At 40.0% G+C, this 19,941-nt stretch overlaps 1 protein-coding gene across 2 annotated transcripts in view; it reads right to left on the bottom strand.

Moving 5' to 3' along the window:
• LOC124163932 (hemicentin-1-like) overlaps window positions 1-11,927 on the bottom strand; it is a 79,901-nt gene extending 67,974 nt beyond the window's left edge. Inside the window, exons 1-3 of one of the 2 annotated variants that reach the window (XM_046541057.1) lie at window positions 11,677-11,927; window positions 2,246-2,897; window positions 973-2,209 (exon numbers count right to left, since the gene is read on the bottom strand). In XM_046541057.1, the coding sequence (XP_046397013.1) occupies window positions 973-2,209; window positions 2,246-2,897; window positions 11,677-11,720 (1,933 nt within the window). In that variant the 5' untranslated portion in view covers window positions 11,721-11,927. Of the gene's footprint in view, window positions 1-972; window positions 2,898-11,676 lie in introns of both variants that reach the window. The other variant, XM_046541049.1, reaches the window with a different exon arrangement.
• Window positions 11,928-19,941: the final 8,014 nt, after the last annotated feature.

The raw sequence follows: 19,941 nt of genomic DNA, 5'->3' as shown, positions 1-19,941 counted from the left end.
AGTCTAAGAGTGCAGTTAGAATATTAAAAAAATAATTTAGTATTCTGGTAGCGAACGAAATATTGGAAAGTACACCTACGTAAAACAATGTTGTTGAGTGTTTTCTTCGCTGTCCCTCTTCCTTAGCTCAAGTTGAGGCAACATGCCCGTTTCCTCGAGCATAGTTAACTATGTTTCGAAACAAAATAATGGACATACGGCAAGAATCGCGGCAGAGGACGGATGTTAACAAACTACAGGCCGTGAAACCGGTGTCTTCTTATGTCAGGAGTATCCAGAGGAAAGAAGTCGTATCACTCGACTGTGAATAGGGCAGAAACCCCTGACCCACTCATACACATATCATGTTTGTTTTTTTTTCTTCACCGAATAGAAAAAACGACGATTCCATATTGTGACGATTGCGATTCTCCTTAGAATTCGCGACATATCCTGACGGAAATCTCCGAGTTCCCTCGATTGAAATACTCTCCCAAATACTCTCAACCGATAAAAGTGACTATCTAAAAGAAAAAACTTTTTAACAAATTTTGAACTCAAAATATTAGACACAGAGTCTAGGATAGATTGATTTAATTTTCCATATGTGTAGCGACTAAAATTTTTTTAAACTCTTTACTATGTTTTATCAATCAACAATGTCGCGTTCAATTTAAAGAATTAAGAAGAGAAAAACGACCGTAATCGTTGACATATTCAGAAACCAAACTGCTACCACCACTACTACTACTATGGATTGCAGCTTTTGCGGAGAGGTGTGCAGTGCGCGAGCTTTCTCTCCTTGTTAGTGAGGTAGGTTAATGAAGGCTGAACTAAGACTGGGCTTGAGTGCATATTGCAAGAACTCTCTCCTCCCCTCTCACAGATGTTCATTGAACGACTTAAATGGAATAAATATAAAACATGCTCAATTGTTACCATAATAGCACCACTTTTTTATCGCTATCAGAGTGAAGAATTATATGTACTCACGAGGGTCGTTGAATGGGACGAGGATGTAGTTGCTGACAGGGATGGTCTCGTACTCGAGGAACGCCCGCAAAATGGCTTTGGCTCCTTCCCGCGCTTGCATCAGGTCGTCGTGCATGGAACCTGTCGTGTCGAATACGAAGGCCAAGCTGGCCGTCTCCTTGTCCTTCTCCATAAAACTCTCCGGAAGCACGAATTTCTCTACCGTCGATTCATTCGCCACGGCGACATTACCCGCGTCATTCACGAACCGCTCACCCTCGCCTTGTCCCGGCGGATTCAAATTGGCCACCGAAGAGTCGGGACTTGGTCCAAGAACAACTTTCTCCGTGGATACAGGGAAACTTTCTGTCACAGGGCTGCATTCGGCAGATTCACCGGCACAGTCTGGGGTTCCACCATGATCTGAGCTTAGTTCGGCCCTTCCGTTAACATCCGAGGGCACCATATGCGATTCAACACTTTCTTCTACCACTTTTTTCGTCGCATTCCCCCCGTGGATTATTTTCTCCAGCTCATCCGCATCCTCCACATGCTTTGTTTCGACACTTTCCATAACTATTCCTATCGTGTCTTCCGCTGGAACTCCGCCATCTTGCTCATCGTTCGCCACCTCCTGGACCCTTGAATCATCACCATCCTCGGCTTTTCTTGGTCTGTCATCGAAACTCACTTGAAGTGAGTCAGGTGACGAATCGCGAGTTATTTGCGCATTATTATTATGATCGCTACCAACTTCTACGCCCACCGACGGAGAAGGAACCGATGATGGTAAACTGCTTCCTACCTCCGCGAGATCCTCTTCTTCGCCGTCATCCTCTTCCGCCGAGTGATTGCCTGAATGTTCCGGTATCTTATTTTTATCGGTTTCATCTGGTTTTGCAGGATCACTTTCTTCAGAGAGAACTCTAACCGAATGGTCTAAAAGTTTCACCTCGACCTTATCCGCACTCACGTCGTCACTGATCATTTCTTCAGATTTATTCTCGTGTCCATCGCCTTTTACAACGATAAATTTTGTGTTTCCGACATCGGAAGCACCAACAACAGCATCATTTGTATTATCAATGGAAGCTTCATGAATGTGCACCTCCTTATCTACAACTCCATCAGTCTCTACCCTATCACTCGCTTTTTGGATAGATTCTTCCTCGGAATCGTCAATAGCATCGACAGGTGTTTCAGTGGATGCATCCTCACCAGCTACCTCCAATTCGTCTTCTGGGTCTTCCTTCACATTCTCACTACTGGCTTCTAAAGGAGGTGATAGCCGAACCTCCGAAGACTCCTCCTCCGCTGCCACACCGTCTTCAAGGTAGTCCGGATCGGGACCAGCGAGGAGATCGTCTTTAGGTTCAACATAGCTTATTTTATTATTGGTCCTACCGTGATGCTGGTCGTCGAGAGTAAAATTACCCGACTTGTTATGCAGTAGAACTTCCTCTGAAGGCACTTCGCCTGAACCATCTAGTTCATCAGGTACTGCCCGATCTAATTTTATTTCCAAGACGCTTGTATCACTGTCTTCCTGAGCTGATTGGCGATCGACCTCAGATGGATGATCGCCTTGAGATATGTGAGATACAGAGGGCGATACTGCATCCGTATCCTCGTGAGAATCGCTTTTGAGAGTTTCTCTCGGCAATTCTATGCCATCCTCTCTGCCCGAATCCTCTGGTGGGTCCTCCAATATTCTCTCCTCCTTCGTAGAATTTTGGTCGCCCACGGCGTATAGATTTCTTGAGTCAGCGTTCTCCTTCGATTTCCGTCCATCGACAATGGGCACATCCGAATGAACAATTTCTCCATCGCCGTCAGCGATCTTTTTCAATGCTTCCTCGTGTTCCAAAATGTCTGTAGAATCAGATGCAGCAACACGAAGCAAAGGAGTAGAGACGATTATCAACAGGAAAACGATGAAAATGCATCTGAAATGAAAGAGATATTACGTTAGTATAAACGAAACATTTCAAATAAATACGGCGAGGGCAGAAGCGTTAACATTGGGTCAAAATACGACCAAGATTTTTATTTAAAAAAATATAACCACGTGCGGACTTATTTAAATATATGTAGAAGTTTGCCGTGGATTGATCGGGAGTGCATGCTCGTCTCAGGAGTTAATATTAATGAGAGCATAAGCTACTTTAAAAATAAATAAAGTCTTCATAGATATGTTCAATCTAAGAGAACTTGCAATGTACCTACACAGAGAAAATAGTGTTTATGCCATGCAGTGATCCTACAGGAACAGGCATTATTACATTTTTTCAGAACTAAAAAGCTATGTGTTGAGTTGATTTTGGAACGTGTTTTCTCGTGAAGAATATCATCATATGAAAAAATAAATGTTTCACTTTAATATACCAATGATCAAAATTATATTTTCTTTGAATGGCATAAATCGGCAAAAATACATGAGATGCTTAGCTTTCTTTCTATATGGGTAACATACACGTGGTCAATCGAGGAACAATATCAACTTGGCTCTCCGATTATAATTGCTGATCATATGTGCGAGACAATATCGGGATGAAATGAAAAAGCTGAAGGGGTACGTATGGACATAGAGAAATGTGATTTAACAATGATGAAAAATCCAGGGTAACTATGCTTCCCCTCAATATTTTCATCTACTCAAAAAAAAACAAAAAAGCCACCAATTAGAATGGATTTCACGAAGATATCAGTCCCCTTACGATGGAACTAATAAATCATTTCGTCAAGGGCATAATGTAAATTTGGGATCTATAATTATAAATGTGTAATCCAGGAAGAGGGTTTAATTTACATCTTGATCGGGTCTAATTTATTCCGAGATTGGTTTCAGGTAATCCAACGAAAGGCCTTGCCCAGGATGCACTTGAAAAAAATCTCATCGTGTTCAAGCCTTAGCAGTGTATAACAAGCTCATCAACAAGCGCAACCCCTGTAGACAAAGGAGGATTATGATTGTCGTTTCGAATACGGCGGCGCGGGCGATTCTATAAGTACCTCGGCGCCTTTGTGGTATGCAATACCTCGTAGCAATAATGCAAAAAGGGGTCGGATTTGAGCTGAAAAGTGGATTTCAGATATTCATCAATTATTTTGAAACGTGATTTGTTAACCTGGTGAAATAAAAATTGACATTAAATAGAGACCTAATAAAATTACAATATTTTCAATGTTTCCAGAAATTTTGGGGGGCGGCCGCTTCTGTTGTCCCCCCTTTAATCTGCAACTGGCCGTAGGCGATTTACAAATAGAATTTTCTGTAAGAAAGAGCAACGGAAAATCGAACGATTATTATTCAAAGAAAAGGAGATAAAAAGGCAACACGCCAAAAAACGAAGCAACAGAGGGGTAAACGTAAATTAAACAGAGTATATTTGTCAACCAAATATAACATGAGTCAAACAGAGGGGTGCATGATTAATTTCTTATCTTTAGTCGTGAGAAACGAGGCTCTAATGAAAATTAAAGTTACTCGTTGCAAGACAGGTGTAAGGGAAGAACGACAGGGGTGGGCTACAGATGAGATACATCGAGCAGGTGATGATGGATGTAAAGTAGAAGAATAATGTAGGTATTAAAAAAATTGTCGATAGGAGAGTTAAGGGAAGAGTTGCGTCAAACTAATCTTAAGCCTGAATCACATGATCATTTTTTCGTCATTTTTGAGTGATCACTCGAGTGATCACTCAGAAATGATCGTCGCGCAAAATTGTTATTTCCGATCACTCCAATGATGAGTATTCCCGTAACTTTTTTCATCACTCGTCTGGTCGCTGAAACGGCTGAAACCATCACTGAAACACTGAACCAATCAGAACGCGTGCCGGTATGGAGCGATTGCAGCGCGTTTGACAATCTTGTGAACGAAAAAGTTAAACATAAACACGTTACATATTTTCGTGATGCGGATCCTATAGGACAACGAGCTGTGATATCGGAAGTGATGCGAAAGGCGACGGCGGGAGGGACCTTGTGATTCAGAAAAATGATCACTTGAGCGATCACTTTCCCGGTCGCGAAAAGCGATCGCTCGAGTGATCACTAAGAGGGACGGAACAAATGATCGTGTGATTCAGGCTTTAGCACTGACGACTGATGAGGATGATGAATAAAAAATATTGTACTGTAAAGAGAGTCCACGAGAGCAAAGGTGTAATCAAAACTTCTCTTTGGATTAAATTTGCATCGATCGATCGATCGTAAGAGCTATCCAGGAATCGCAGACGCTCGCGATGATCCAATTCTTGGCCTGCCTGCTCGGTGTAGATTATGACCCCTCAGGCTTCAATGAGAAATTACCTGATCAGTTACAATTTAAAAAATCGTAAGAATTTTCTCATAATTCTGCTATCGTTTTACAATCGCTGCCCTGAAGTTCGTGTTTCGCCTAATATTATGTAAGATAAAACTTGAATAAACTTAAGCTCCTTTACCAAACATATGGTTTTCTTTCCAAAGGAATATCAGCACTTACGAGATCTTCCCCGTTCTAGAAGTCATATTTAAGCACAATTCCGGCAGAGATTAACCCTTTCTAACCCAGAGCCACTTTTGGGAGAAATGAAATTCCAAGATTTTTCACTTTGAAAACTTACAAATTTTGCACTCAATCATAATTATCGTTGCAGATAATTATTTCTCCATTAAAATTAACACCGCAAAATAATACGTAGTTAATGTATTTCTTAAATAGAGCAGAACAATTATGCATTTTTGATGTTACTTAGAAGTAACATTGAGGTATAATGGGTTAAAGGCTATTGGAAACTTTTATCGCTTTAAATGCAGAAAAAGAGAGAGCATACCATAGTGCTTTTAAGAATGAAACCGACTCAAACACTTGGAGGCTAAATAAGCACCTTAAAAATTCCTGAAGATTCAAGAGCGAATCCGGAAAAAAATTTCGGGGGAGAGAGAGGGTTGGGAAGAGGGACATTTCGGGAGGGGGTATTACACTTGAGTCCGTATCTGCCAAACATTGGGACCTACTTTTTTCAACTCCTAATTTTAAGTCCTCCACCACTCCTTGCAGCCTTTGTGAGATCACTCCTTTACCTCCTCTGCAAAGTAGAACATTAAGTGATGACGGGGGTGTGGCGATATGGCGGTATGTGGATGTGGTAGTAGTAGCTACTTGAGTGAACCGCTTGATTAGCGATCGAAGAGTACCGGCTCAAGTGAACGGTAAAAAAACAGAATTCGCACGCACATGTCTCTACGGATATAGACGTCCGAATTTACGGCTTAGATTAAATGGAATAATATTACATAATATTAAGCAAAACACGAAATTAAGGACAGTGATCACTAAACGGCAGCAAAATTAAGAGCACTTTTTTTTACGATTTTTTATATCGTAACTGATCGGGATATTTATCTCTGAAATCTGGGGGTCATGATCTACTCCGCGCAGACAGATAATTGGATCATCGCGGGCGTCTGCGATACCTTGACCCTGGAAAGTTGTCATGATCGATCGATCGATCCTAAAAGACTGTGACACATTTCGAGCCATAAGCATCCAGACAAAATAACTAAATTGACATAAGATACATGGAAAATATGCAATAAATACGATGTTACAATAATAGGGAAGTACACTAGTGTTTCAAATGCACCAAACACATTTTTTAAATTAGAGTTCAGAATAACATAATGTCGTAAAACCACAGTTTAAATCCTAATAGTGAATACTTGATTCGAGATGACCGTCCGAAATATGGAAAAATTCAAAGGCCGCTAAAACGGGTGTCCATGTTGAATATTGGCCGTGACGTCACAAGGCAGTAGCAGAAGGCACCTTCTACGCCGTTTAGTTCTATAACCACTTTTATTGCATAGAAAAATTACAGAATTTGAGGGTATCCGTTTTTTGCTGTCATAAAATATCTTCAGAATATATATGTGGCTGCTTCTCTTTTGAGTAAATTACTTCATCATTGCGTAATATATTAATATTCATTTACGTGTCAACTTCAAGTTTGGAAAGAGTAGTACGAATGGCACATTGAATCTTTAATAAATAGGTAATGGTATTTATTTTCGCTGGGTATATTTTGGCACAAGGCCGTTTATCATGCCAAAACTTTTTTTGTAAGAACCGAGTCAAACTAATAAACCTATTTAAGACGTTTGCTGCAAGACTTATTCGTTGCGTATGTATTCACGCCAGCCGGAACGTTCGCCCTTCACAACTAGAATCATGGGATGTTAGCCTTATTTCTGTGCTGGCTGGTTGTTGCAATGGTTCGTTGTCCAGGATGGGTTCAAGAAAGATAATCTTGGTTGGGAGAAGGAAAATTCCAACGATTTATAAATGGTATACCTACCAAACTTTGATGTATTTATGGTCACTGATTTTTTTAAAAAGGAGCACAGGTTCAACGCTCCATAGAAATGCGAGACGTTAAGGCTAACAAGGGGAGACCTCGTACCTTGCTCCATCTTTTTCAATTAGGGCCTCAGTTAGGCTGTAATTAATTAATTTTCATGCGTTACTTTTCACAAGCCATATATATAAATTTAAAATATCCCTCGTTACGTAATTGGTCGGATGGGGTAGTGGTAGCGTGTACGAATTCCCACCCTAAAGACCAGGGTTTAAGACTATGGCATCATTTTTGTTGTCTTCATTGTGATCATACGGCATCAAGTTTATCATTAATTATAATTGCAGCAATCATTGACATAAGGCATTTTTTTAAATCATCATAATGGCCTTTAGGTATTTTAGCAGTGTCATTACAAACGCAGAGCTACGATGACTACAAGGATTGGTGTGCGCTAAAATGTTAATTTTTTCTTTGCTTATACTGACCAACTTCCACATTAAAAATGAAAACCACTCTTGCAAGAGCACACACCATTAAAAGCTCGCGGAAAGCAATAATATGTGTACATACATAATTAATAAGAACACAAAGTGAATATAAAACGCCATATATCTCGAACACTTGTAATTCACATTACTCCAAAGGGAGTTTACTTACTCAGTACCTGCCAGTTTACCTCAGAAGCAGTGCTAAAAGAACCATTCCGAAATATTATTTCACTTAACAAATAGGATGAAATAAAAGTTGATAACCCTGGACCGGACGCGCTGGCGTATAAAATACGTCAATCTTTGAAAACCAAGGATTTCAACATTGTACGTACATTCTGGGCTAGAATGGTCTCGTGTATTCCTACAATGTACTTTGACTGCCTATATTGCGAGTTTTCAAAGTTCGAGGTATTGTAGCTAATTGTTTAGATCAGCAAGATGAACCCGTCACCAGTGGAGTACAAATTACGCCGCGCGACCTGCTGTGTACCTTTATAACTGTATCACCTATAAATGTACTAATTTCAACAAATAAAGATTAACTTTAGCAAAAATCGTTTGTTATCATATACGCACATATCATGGGCAAAGTACGCATTTTGCCCGGTCGTGTAAAATAACAGTCGCGCCACAAATCTTTAACCAAACTACTTTCAATTTATAAATTACGTAAGTCTACGCGGAAGATGCTATATTTTGACTTAACACACTTTCTGATGTGACTGAGGTACCTACTAAGTAAATTATTATAATATAAATATCAATTTGATCTTACAATACCTTCAAATGAACTTCAAAACAGAATATCATCGATAGCTAAGAGTCAGGAGCAGTCTTGAACCATTTATTCCGTACAGATTGTGCTTAAGGCACGGGAATGAATATCTTCTCCAGGCTTTTGTTTCGACGTCGATATGAAATTTGGAACAAAAAATCATTTATAATTCTATTTTGAATTCATGTTTTCGGTACTAGACGACATTTTTAGGAAGCAAACTCCACCGATTCCCGGAAACTCTCGCCGCGCTAAAGAAGGCGACGTAATACAGCGATACTCCACTGGTGACTACTGCCTTGTGACGACACATCTCAATCAAGATGGAGGCACTGTGTTTCAGCGCAACATGAAATTTTCCGACTTTCAAAACGTTTTAAAGTGCATACCCCAGATGCAGGAAATAAAAGTGACTATACTAATGTTTCTTTTTTAGGCTAAACTTTCAAATTCAGCAATTAAAAAAAATTAGTGCACTTCCCTATTGAGTGAATGCTAAAAAATGATTCGAAAAGGCACAAATTTGGAGTCAACAGGCGGAAATAATAATGTTGATCGGTGGCGGATGCATATGGGGCGCGCCCCCCTTCTTACGTGGCCGCCCGCATTACCGAAAATTGCCGAACCACAATTGTAACTTTTTTATATCATAATATAGCATTGTCTTGTAAATGTGTAAAATCAGTTTTAATTAACCTTTCTTAAAATTTGCATCAGAGTTGATAATTTTTTCATTACGATAAAAATACAGATCGCTCAAAATATTTTTTTCTCCTCCCCCGTTGAGTTTTTTCTGTATCCGCTACTGATGGTGATGGAATATGGAAAGCGAGACTTTCTACTTATTCTTCATTCATTTGTAACGGATTGAAACCATGATATCGAAACAAAATGATGAAAACAAAGAGACACAAAACCGCGGATGCAGACTACGAAAATTATGAATCGTGAACAAAATGGTGCCCAGGTGGTGATCCTTCAGTCTCATTATGCAATGCAAGGAGAGTTGCCCCATAGAAATAAATGGGAACGGTGAGATAAAAAAGAGGACGATATTGCCTATTATTTACTTTCTTCCCTATGGCCTAAGGGATATTTTATTGAGTTCTTTCAACGTTTTACGACACATTGAGCCAATAAAATACATTCTTAGCTATCCAAAAGTTTACTTCTGCGTGTGTGAAAGCTCATTTTATTCTTGCCTATTTTTCATAATTTTATGATTTTCGGCCACTCTCTCATATAACAAATTTTACTTTAAATTTTTCGCGTGGAGAATAGAGGTGATCATAAGTAATTCTTCAATGCGCGAGTGGCGAATGGCGTTAGCCAATTGAGTAGACTGGAATGTTCACTGAAAACTCTGACAAAGTACTCCTGGAAACAATCAAAGCATATTTTAAGGAAATTTCACTAACAACATTGAAAATTCCACAACTGAAAAACCCAGATATATTACCAAAACAAATTTACTACAGCAAAAAAAAAACCTTGGTCCTCATAGAGCCACTGAACAGAAACAAGACATAACCTAGTGTCGCGGTAAGCAACCTACCAAGACGAATTCTCGGCATCAGGTAACATTATTGCCACATATTTTGTATGATATGCGTTGGTATGGGTTGAAAAAATGTTTACCACAATAACAATAATTTTTTATTTATACGTAAATTTATTTTTATTAGGCTATTTATATAAAAAATACCAATTTATACGGATCCCTGGCACTCGATAATTACAGAAGTCCAGCAGGTAATTTTAATGTAGTCACCGCGAGAGAAATTTTCGCTTACAAAATATGCCATCGCATCAAACTCAAGGTTGTTTTTGGCACTCAGACTATCTTGCAAACAAATGAGGTTCTCTCGGTATTTGGATCAAGCTGAGTGCCAATTTCGTCAAGATATAGATGCTCCGGAAACTAGCAAGTACCTACATGCTTGATTCATTTACAGCCCCTGCGGAATATTTGGCGGTCGTATTAACCTAGATAAAACGGCGCCACTCTTAGAGGTCTCAACATGTAGCCCTCAAATGAATGAAAAAGCACCAGAGACAGATCTGTGTCTTTGAGATGCCAAATAATATTATTATTACCTAGTTCAAGATTCCAAGATTGCATGAAAATACCGCCGCATTTGTCCTCTCTCTCGTGAGAGGCTTGAAGGTTTTAAAAACTACTGTAATGTCATAACGAAAAGTAAAAAAAACTTTTTGATTCCACATATGATTTACTAAGTTCTTTTACTTTTCACTATATTATGTCGATTCCATGAAGTCATGCCCGAGACAATCAATTACTTTAATTCCATTCTGGATAAAACATTCGCAATTTAAAACCGATTTATGACCACGATCCATCTTCCCTACATTATTACGCTATTCCTCCCATCAATTTCAGACGAATTCTCCGGTTTCACAAAGTAATATCTGGAATGCTCCTCACTCGTAATGATTTATTATCACTTAATTGGACTCCATTGGGGTCGTAATCCACATTGAACCGTAATCCACATTGAACCAGGTTGGGCAATAATGCTATAAAATTCATTCGCCATCTCTTTGCCCGACCCGTGTAGCAAGTACCAGCAAAATGAAATCGTTCATGACCAAACCAATATAGTCTTAAAGAAAAAATCCATCAGCACACATGAGGGAGGATGGGCAGGGAGCCCGCGTCTCCATCCCCCGACGAAATAAGGAAAATGTTTAGTGTTCAAGCTATATACCACTCGCTGCTTGTAGCTATCGTAGTACTTCCTTCCTACGTCATAGTACTATCATCATTCCTTAATTTTTTAGCATGACATGCATCAAAATATAAAATATCATGGGGTGTCCTTCGCTAAAATTTATTAACTTGACCTTATGTTGATCTGGCCCCTCGGCCCCCAAATATGAATACTACTGAAAAATATGTATTGAGGAAGACCAGTATATAAATATTCAAGGATCCTTGTAGGGATCATTCTTTGAACACTATGTGATTTACGTCCACTATTTCTGAGGCAGCGGCCTTCGATTTCGGCTATGTTTGATTGGGACTCCATGTTCGAGGTATATATGAATGCTTTTTCCACACACACTCGTTCGGAAAATAACGACATCTAACCTTGCTCTATCGGCGGAAGCGGTCATCATTGAAGTCTCCCTCATCCTGGTGACTCGAGGCGATCCAAATCACACGGCTTGCCTCCGGGAAAAAAACCTCGGCTTCGTCTACAATCAGGATGGTTCCTTATGCTTGAACCATACCGTCCGAGAGGATCACACGGGAAATAGACCAAAGTAGCACTCAAGGAGGAGATATGAGAGCGGGCACTGTGACGGACGCACTCTTATCAATGGAACAAATGCAACTGGCGTCTCCTCGCGGCTGTCGCCTCCGGATCCTCCACGGTCTCCTCTCCCCGACCCCCGCTCGCCCGATCATATTCCTCTTTGCCTCAACCCGATCTTCACCCCCCCTTTCTCCGCCTCTCCTCATCCTTCCACCATCGTCAACTCGCACTCGTCGGCGTTCTTTTTCCACACAATCGGATCCCTGTCGGACCTCTGACCTTGAAAGAGAATAGAAAGATAGATACTTGCTGCATCCATTCGGTTAGGTCCTCGCGTATGGCGGGATATGGCATTCCTATGTAAGTACCTTTGCCCCACTCATTTAACGCCCTATCGGATGACCAGGGAAGCGGCTGGTCAAGGACCAAGGTGATCCCATAGCTAGCACAAAATTACAACGTGGCCTGATTGCATGGAGATTGTACATTTATCAACTAATTTATTTTTAACCGATGCCTGTTTTTCTTTTATTGCCGTTTTAATAGCATTTGTAAAAGAGAGCCCTGGCCCAGAGGAAGAGGGGGCCGGATTGTGGCCTCATCTGGGCCTGGTAAAACAAGCAAATAAATCAAATCAAACCATGGTTATGGTTATCATAGTTTTGATTTTATAAGGATTTACATACTCGATATGGGCCACCGTGGACCTTTTTAATTGAGGCTACTTACAATTAACAACGTATAATGACTAAACATTTTCCTTGGAAATGAAAATCGTACCCAGGCAGGACTCGAACCCACGAACTTCAAATTGGTAGGCGAAGACTCAACCCCAGCAATAGGGTAGTTTCCTTCATAAAAGAAAACGAAAGGCATTGATTGAGATTCGTTACCCACCATTAGTGTATTCATAATATACAAATTATTTGCTTTTAGAAATACCGGTTTAGACGAATGGCAATGGTCAATTTTTATCCTCATTTGAAAAAGGCCAGATTGGCGCCCATGTGATGCCACTCGACGTGACGTCACAGGGACCAAGTTTCTACACGAGTAGATAGGAGTTTTACATCGTCTGAGATTACCAATGCATGCATGAGGCATAGAGCTCAGGGAAACATGCCTTAATAATCACTTATTAAAACTGGCTAAGGTCGGAAAGTTTTCTTCGTTTGATAAAGTATTAATAACCCATATTTAAGCCAGGCGCTACCAGCTAGCAGGGCACTCTGCTACCTGCTAGCATCCTGCGTCATATTAGCGCTGAAAGCCTCGCCACAAGGTTCCCGCTGCCTCACTTGCGGCAGCGGGAACCAGAACGACGTCACACGGAGATTTCCCGGCATTCATACTTAGCCGTCGCTTTTTCGCGCGGTTGAAAATTTTCACTTTTCATTTAATCGCGAAAAATAGATATCGCCATTTAAAAATCTAAAAGCGTGAAATAAGTACTCCAGGAGTAATAATCTTTCGATTTAGGCAATAAAAAAATAATAGGAAACCACCCTATTCTACCAATCAAGGTAGTTGATGAATATTGCGAATTACCCTGTTCGGTCTCTCCTTCCAATGACTCCTCTCTCCTCCTTTATGACTCATTATAAATCCTACTCTCTATCATTTAATTTATTAATTTTATTCTTTTCTCCCCGCTTACCAAGCATTTATCCCTCCCACACGGTTTTTTAACATCCCATTCCCGCTTAGTACGCAATCCATTCAAACCCTCTTGTCTTCTTCGCATCTCTACCAGAATTTATCTCTCCTCGCTCACCATGCCCAGAACTTAATCGTTTCTCCTTCATTCTTCTCCACAACCACATCTCGAAAGCCTCAAGTCCTTTCTCGCCTTTCTCCCATAGTGTCTACGTTTCAGTAACGTAAAATGCAACACACCAGGTCTACGGTTGATCTATCGGAAATCGAAATTGAAGCCTTCATGGAAGGTTTTGCCATAATTTTACTCCATATTATAAGCCGATGACGGCAATTTTATTAGGAAGTCAGTACAAGTATATTAGATTCATATTTATTCGCCCCCATTTTCAAACTCTGAGTAAGTTAGTGTAGTCGAGTTAGAATCTGCGTGAGCGAGCATATGCTGAGGTGTGAGACAAGGCTGTCGCCCCTAGTTTTTAGCATGTATGCCAAAGATGTGATAAGTAAGTGAGGTGTGGGGGGAGTAAGGTGTCGGACTTCCAAGCGGATTGATGCTAAAGGCCTGCAGTTGATAAAGCGTTGATTAGCCAGTCGACAAAAAGCTTGCCGGCGCTAGCGGACGCGCTGGGAAAATGGTGCGAGGATTACAGCAATTAAATTAGTTACGGAAAGCTCCACTAGTAAGAAACATGAGGGTTAACATAAAATTAAGTGGTCACAAAGTTGAGCAAAAGAAGCAGATGAGAAAAAGCTGGTGGCGTTCGGGATGTGGGCGCGCAGAAGGATGGAGAGGGTGAAATGGACGGGGAGGTAAAGATCTAGACGCAGTAAGAAATGGATGAGAAACAACTGCTGGAGTATAAAATGATATATAAGGTGAGGGTGGAATGAGAAAGTGTGGTGAGAAGTTACTGAAAACCGTCATGGGGGAAATTTATGCGTAAGAGAGAAAAGATGAGGGTAATAGGCCCTGTGCCGAACTGAAGAAGAAAATTCACACTACACTAGTGGGAAGGGGGACAGCCCTAGGCGATAAGAAAATTTTACCATGTCCGCATAACCAGCATAACTTAACTAGTAATCTTAAGAGTTCATACCGTCATTTCGGCCTATCTTTTTTTTATAAAACCCGTTCTCTACCTCATTCATCAAAATAGAAATACCCATCTGTCATGATCATGGTTTAGCCCCTCCCGGTCCCAAAGTAACGGTCATTCACTCTTACTGCCTTATCCAGTAAGTGCCTATCTAATCCCACCACAGCAAGCTTTTCCTCTTCATTGATCTTACTTCCTCTGATTTTCTTCATGCCCACATCCAAAAATCAATCTATAGGCTTGTTCTTTGGTCAATTATAATTCAGATGCCTGAAAATTTACAATGGGTTTAAAGTAGATAGTAAGTGGGATCGAACTAAGATCAAAGATTGCTATCAAGTGTTGATGACTATAGATTGTTAAACACTACGGATGATCGTTTGTTTCCGAATAACATGGAGTGGATCAAAGACAACATAAAGAAATTAATCTCTGCCATCGAAAACGAGATTTTTCATCACCTGAGAATGGTGTAAAATAGTTTGAGCCAAAAAAGTTTCGATTTTTCGAGGCATCGCGCATATGGCTAATAGGTGTCAACTAGCCTTGGAGGTTCGAAGCCTCGATTTTTTTGTTCGGTTGTTCATTTGAACGGGGCGAGCTGCGATCTTTTGCGCCATGGGGTGTGGGAAGGGCATAAAAAATAATTATTAGTCGTAGAGGTAACCTGATTTTACTTAACCTGCTTTTAATAGATATCAAAGCTAACTACTGGCTAATGCTGACAGAGTCCATCTATTTCGACGGACGAAGCGCTGCACTCGAAGTAATAACACACAGAACCTACACTGGAATGGGGATTACTTTGAAAAAAAAATCACTCACAAAAAATTGCAGATAGATAATCGTGACCAAGGCTACTACAGCAACCCGAATCCCAAACAGTCTCATTATATCAGAGTTTGGCCCATGGCAAAATATTGTTTAAGGATTGCGGGTTGACCACGTCGAATCGGCACTGAGCCCATTCACTTTTCATTTAAGGAATGATTCATAAAATACTCAATAGTAATAGATTCCCGCCATAAATAGAAATGAAATTTATATGCCACGATCCAATTTCCTTAGGTTGATGAAATCAATGGCAAAACGCCAAAGTAATTTCGTTCCCAGCCAATAAATGGAAAGGTTTTCAATAGCAAGGTCATCTGAAAACTTCCGTAGTAAGCAACAAAATTTTTATTTTTTCCTCGAGTGGAACTTTTCTCGGAAAATTTTATACTTATGTCCAACCCATAGATTCCCCAGTATATTTCTTAGTTTTCTTCACGTTCTCATAATTATTCCTTTCCATTTGCCCCTTTCGGCATTATCTTCAAGATTCAACTTGCTTTTCGTAAGCGGCGCTGCAGCCATCATTCATGTCTCGGACTCCATACCACTCCTAACAATTTGCTTATCTTTCTCAAACTGAGGAAAGGTAAGGCAAAAGCTGGGAAAATCTCCTCCATACTGTTCTCCTTTGCTGCTTCGCATGCACTGTTTTGATACTCGACCACCATTGATGTGGTCGAGTGTCAAACGGAACGGCACTCAGACGAGACAATCGACAGCTCAGGACGTTTGCGCCGTGAGGGGTAGGAAAAGAAGGGTGGAGAGAAACCCGGCGTAGGCATTAGCCTGCTCTTAACGTAAGGTGCCGAGGGGACGACGGCTTAACGTCCCATCTGACGGACTGACAATGAGTACTGTGCCCGATACTGAGCACTCAAGAAGGGATAGGGCAGTCTCTGAAAAATCTCAATTGCCGGAATCAGAACACGGAACCACAGGGTGGAAAGATAGCACTCATGCCACCACTCCTCAATGACCAATTTATTTCGTAGTACCAGTAGTGCCTTCATTCTCTCCAAAAGTTAAAAGTCATCGCCAATTCTTTTTCAAATTTCGATAGCTGTTCATTTAAGACGCAATAATGACCTATTTCCAATTTCACTGAAAAAGCTAATACATATTTTTAAGGACTCAATAAGTTAGAGCACAACATAGCCAACTTCAGAGACGTAAATCAATTTTTATTGGACTAAAAACCTGTCGCCAATAATTTTATTGAAGCGGAATTTTCATAAGCGGTCAATTGGTCAAGTTATAAGTACAGTCGTGTATATAGTCAATTGATGTTTAGTACAAGAATAGGAACTCTTATATTTTCAGACTTGAGGTTCTTACAATCGGTGATTCTTCTTATATCAGCATTCAAACATTTTCTTGCGACGGCCTTCCTGCTTCACAGCCCCATTTCGTTGAAGTTCCACTTTCATGCCTTATCGTTTGTATACATTTACTTCCCCTCTTCGCACCGATACTCACATACGACCGTCACTTTCGAGGAGTCACGACTTTCGCTCTCCGTAATCAGTTATCGCAAGGAGCAAATAAAGTCTCTCAAGGGCGGCAATGCGGACTTATAAGTTATCTTGACGCTATCCATCGCCAAGGTATTTGTTCAAGACTCATCCGTCCGCCTTTTAAGCTTTTCCACTCCCCTTGCAAAGAACCCGGGATATCCTCGTTTCAACAGCTCCGCGAATCACGAGAAGATAAGTTTCATAAGCGATTTACTTTTTTGCTCGTTCAGCCGCGAGAATCAAATATAGTGAGACCTTTTTTAGAGTGTCACAAGTACGGGAGTATTCCGAGGGTCTGGAATGTTTTGAGAGTGATGATATGAACAGGCGGTAAGCCTTCGAGATGCGTACCGAGGGAAGGTTCAATTAGAAGTAATGAGTTTCAAAAACGTTTTCGAAAGAAGAAATGGCTCTCAGTGAATAGAAAGGATAAAAAATGGATAATGCGAGCGAATGCTGATGAGGAAAATGAAAACGACCAATCGTCGGAGATAGTAATAGATTGAGAAAATACACCGTTTACAAGAAAAATTATATTTTGAAAACGATATGAATATTTTGAAGCCATATATTTTTTACCATTTGCGTCACAGTTTTAGTCATTAGTAATAAGGTAATCAAATCAACCACCGGGCTGATGCAATGAATGAGTTAAATATTCAATTCAAAAGCTTTTGCATAGATCAAAAAGGACATTCGGCTATTACACATGAGCATATGACGAGGCATAAGTCACATGTAAAATGACGGCTTCGTGGAATTAACATACACGAACTCTTTCGCATTGTCTTTATTTCTTTGTTTCAGGTGAAAATTTTCAATGGATAAATTAGAAATCGGCAGTATCAAAAATTTTTTCCCGAGTTCAGCGACTTGACATTCAATATGATAACAACAAGAACAATCCAGATTCAGATGTCAGAACGGCATTACAATTCACTCATGGTCGCAACTCGCAAAAAATACTCTACAGCTGTATACTGAGTGAAAACAGTAAAGGCTCGCAAATGATACTTCCTGAAAAATGAACAGCAGAACAGAGGCAAAAGAAAATGTTATCACGTTGTGACAAATACCCGCATAACTAAGAAGTTCAAAAGTACCGAATAGCTTGTAAAAAAAAATTTACCACAATATCACAGAGTTGTACTATTCATACCCAGAGAGTATCCATGCAATTACCTCTCGACGAAAATATCGGAAAGTATGTGATTACAAGGTGTGAAGAATTTACACAACTTTCACATTTTTCGTATCTCTAAACGCCCAAGCACTTACTCAAACCAACCAACGGGCTGACATAATGAGTAAATAATTCAACGTAAACAGTAACCAGGGCTAACTACACAAAGGTTGAGCTTGCATATTTCTAATAGCTTAAGTTATGCCGGCTTCATTTCGTCTTTCGCAATTAGATGCTAGAACCTTGAAATCTTGGCTCATGCTGATAGAAAACAAAACAAGAATAAATCCATTCCACGCACAAAAGAGGTCGGAAAAGAGATTACTAATGGAATATGTAGGCTCAAAATGTTATTTTAGCATTCTCTCCCTGCTGAGAGTGCGGTATTAATCAACGGCCGCAACAGGAAGAATCTTCTTACGTTGCAGCCTTGGAGGTAATGAGTGCACGCACCACAATGCAGAACGCCTAGCCAAATGCACGCTGCATCCTGCTTCCGAAGAACGTGACCTGGACAAATTTCTTTCACGACGTAATTTAACATGGAAACTTTTCACTCGCATCCACCTTGCTTTCTTTTCCGATGGGGTTGCCAGTGTTAAAGAATAGCGCAGTCGAATATCATATTCATTACGAAGGGAAGACTTGGGGTGAATCTATTCGTATTGAGTGGCGTAAGGAAAGCTAACAAGTTTTATAATACTGCATGACATTCCTACACGTTTTTAAGCAAAGCCCAACTTGTTAAAATTTACAGAGAGAATACGCAATTTAACTTATTTTTAGAACAAAAATTCTTACCAATTAATTTGTACGCTAGTGATATTTCCAATTGACTGAGACTTCTAGAATTACAGATAGTCTAGCACATACATAAAAATCAGATTTTTCTCATGAATTAAGCAAGACACTTTCCTCATGTATACAACACGTACGGAGTAAACAAATAATTTCGCCGGATATGGTGTAGAAATCACTCACGCAGAGAGTAAGCACTAATACACGTTGATACATGAAAAGATACCAGGTTTTTTTTAATGCAAATAACCAATGTTGGAGAGGCATTTCAAGAGAGCAACTATTTGGTAAAAAGTCTTCACTATTTTTTTACCAATCCGTTCAAATAATGCATGAATGGCAGGCATTTTCCTCTTTCCAGTTCTAGAAAAAGAAAAAAACAACAAAATATTGACACAGTGAAATTAATAAAAAAGAACCCGTCTAAATAAATGATAAAATTACTGTGAAGGTCTTTCGCTTCGTTTAATTCTAACATTTTTAGATTCTCGACGTTAAAAAATTCGAAAATATTTACCACCCTATGGTATTAAGCCATAGTTTTCCACCTTCAAATTCAGGAATACCGTCAGTGACAGTCGAAATAATTATTTTTGGACACCATTATTTTTACAGAGAGTGGTCACAGTACGTGATAACTCTGCAGTTAATCAGGGCTAGGCTGCAAAGAAAAATTTAGCCGCGGCCTGTAGATCAAAATAGTAAAAACTTATAATAGCAGGTCAAGCAATGATGATGCCGATCACAGCTTGATCGTAAGATACAGAACATCATGGCACAGGCATTTATTTTCTTTATTACAGAAAAGGAACGCTTAAATGGCTCCGGGCTTGAGTTTAAAAATGATCGTGCAGTGTTTCACACTTCCTTTCATCACTCATGCATTCACACGTCAACTCACTCATGTGCACTTCAACTGATTTTTGGAAACGTCTATTTAAGCAGAATGCTAACAATAACAAAGAATTAAAGATCAAACTTGGAATGAAACCCAAGATCAATGCGTGGATA

This window comes from Ischnura elegans, chromosome 1, assembly GCF_921293095.1.
Source record: "Ischnura elegans chromosome 1, ioIscEleg1.1, whole genome shotgun sequence".
NCBI classification, from domain to species: Eukaryota; Metazoa; Arthropoda; class Insecta; order Odonata; family Coenagrionidae; genus Ischnura; species Ischnura elegans.
This window is presented reverse-complemented; position numbering and strand designations above follow the sequence as displayed.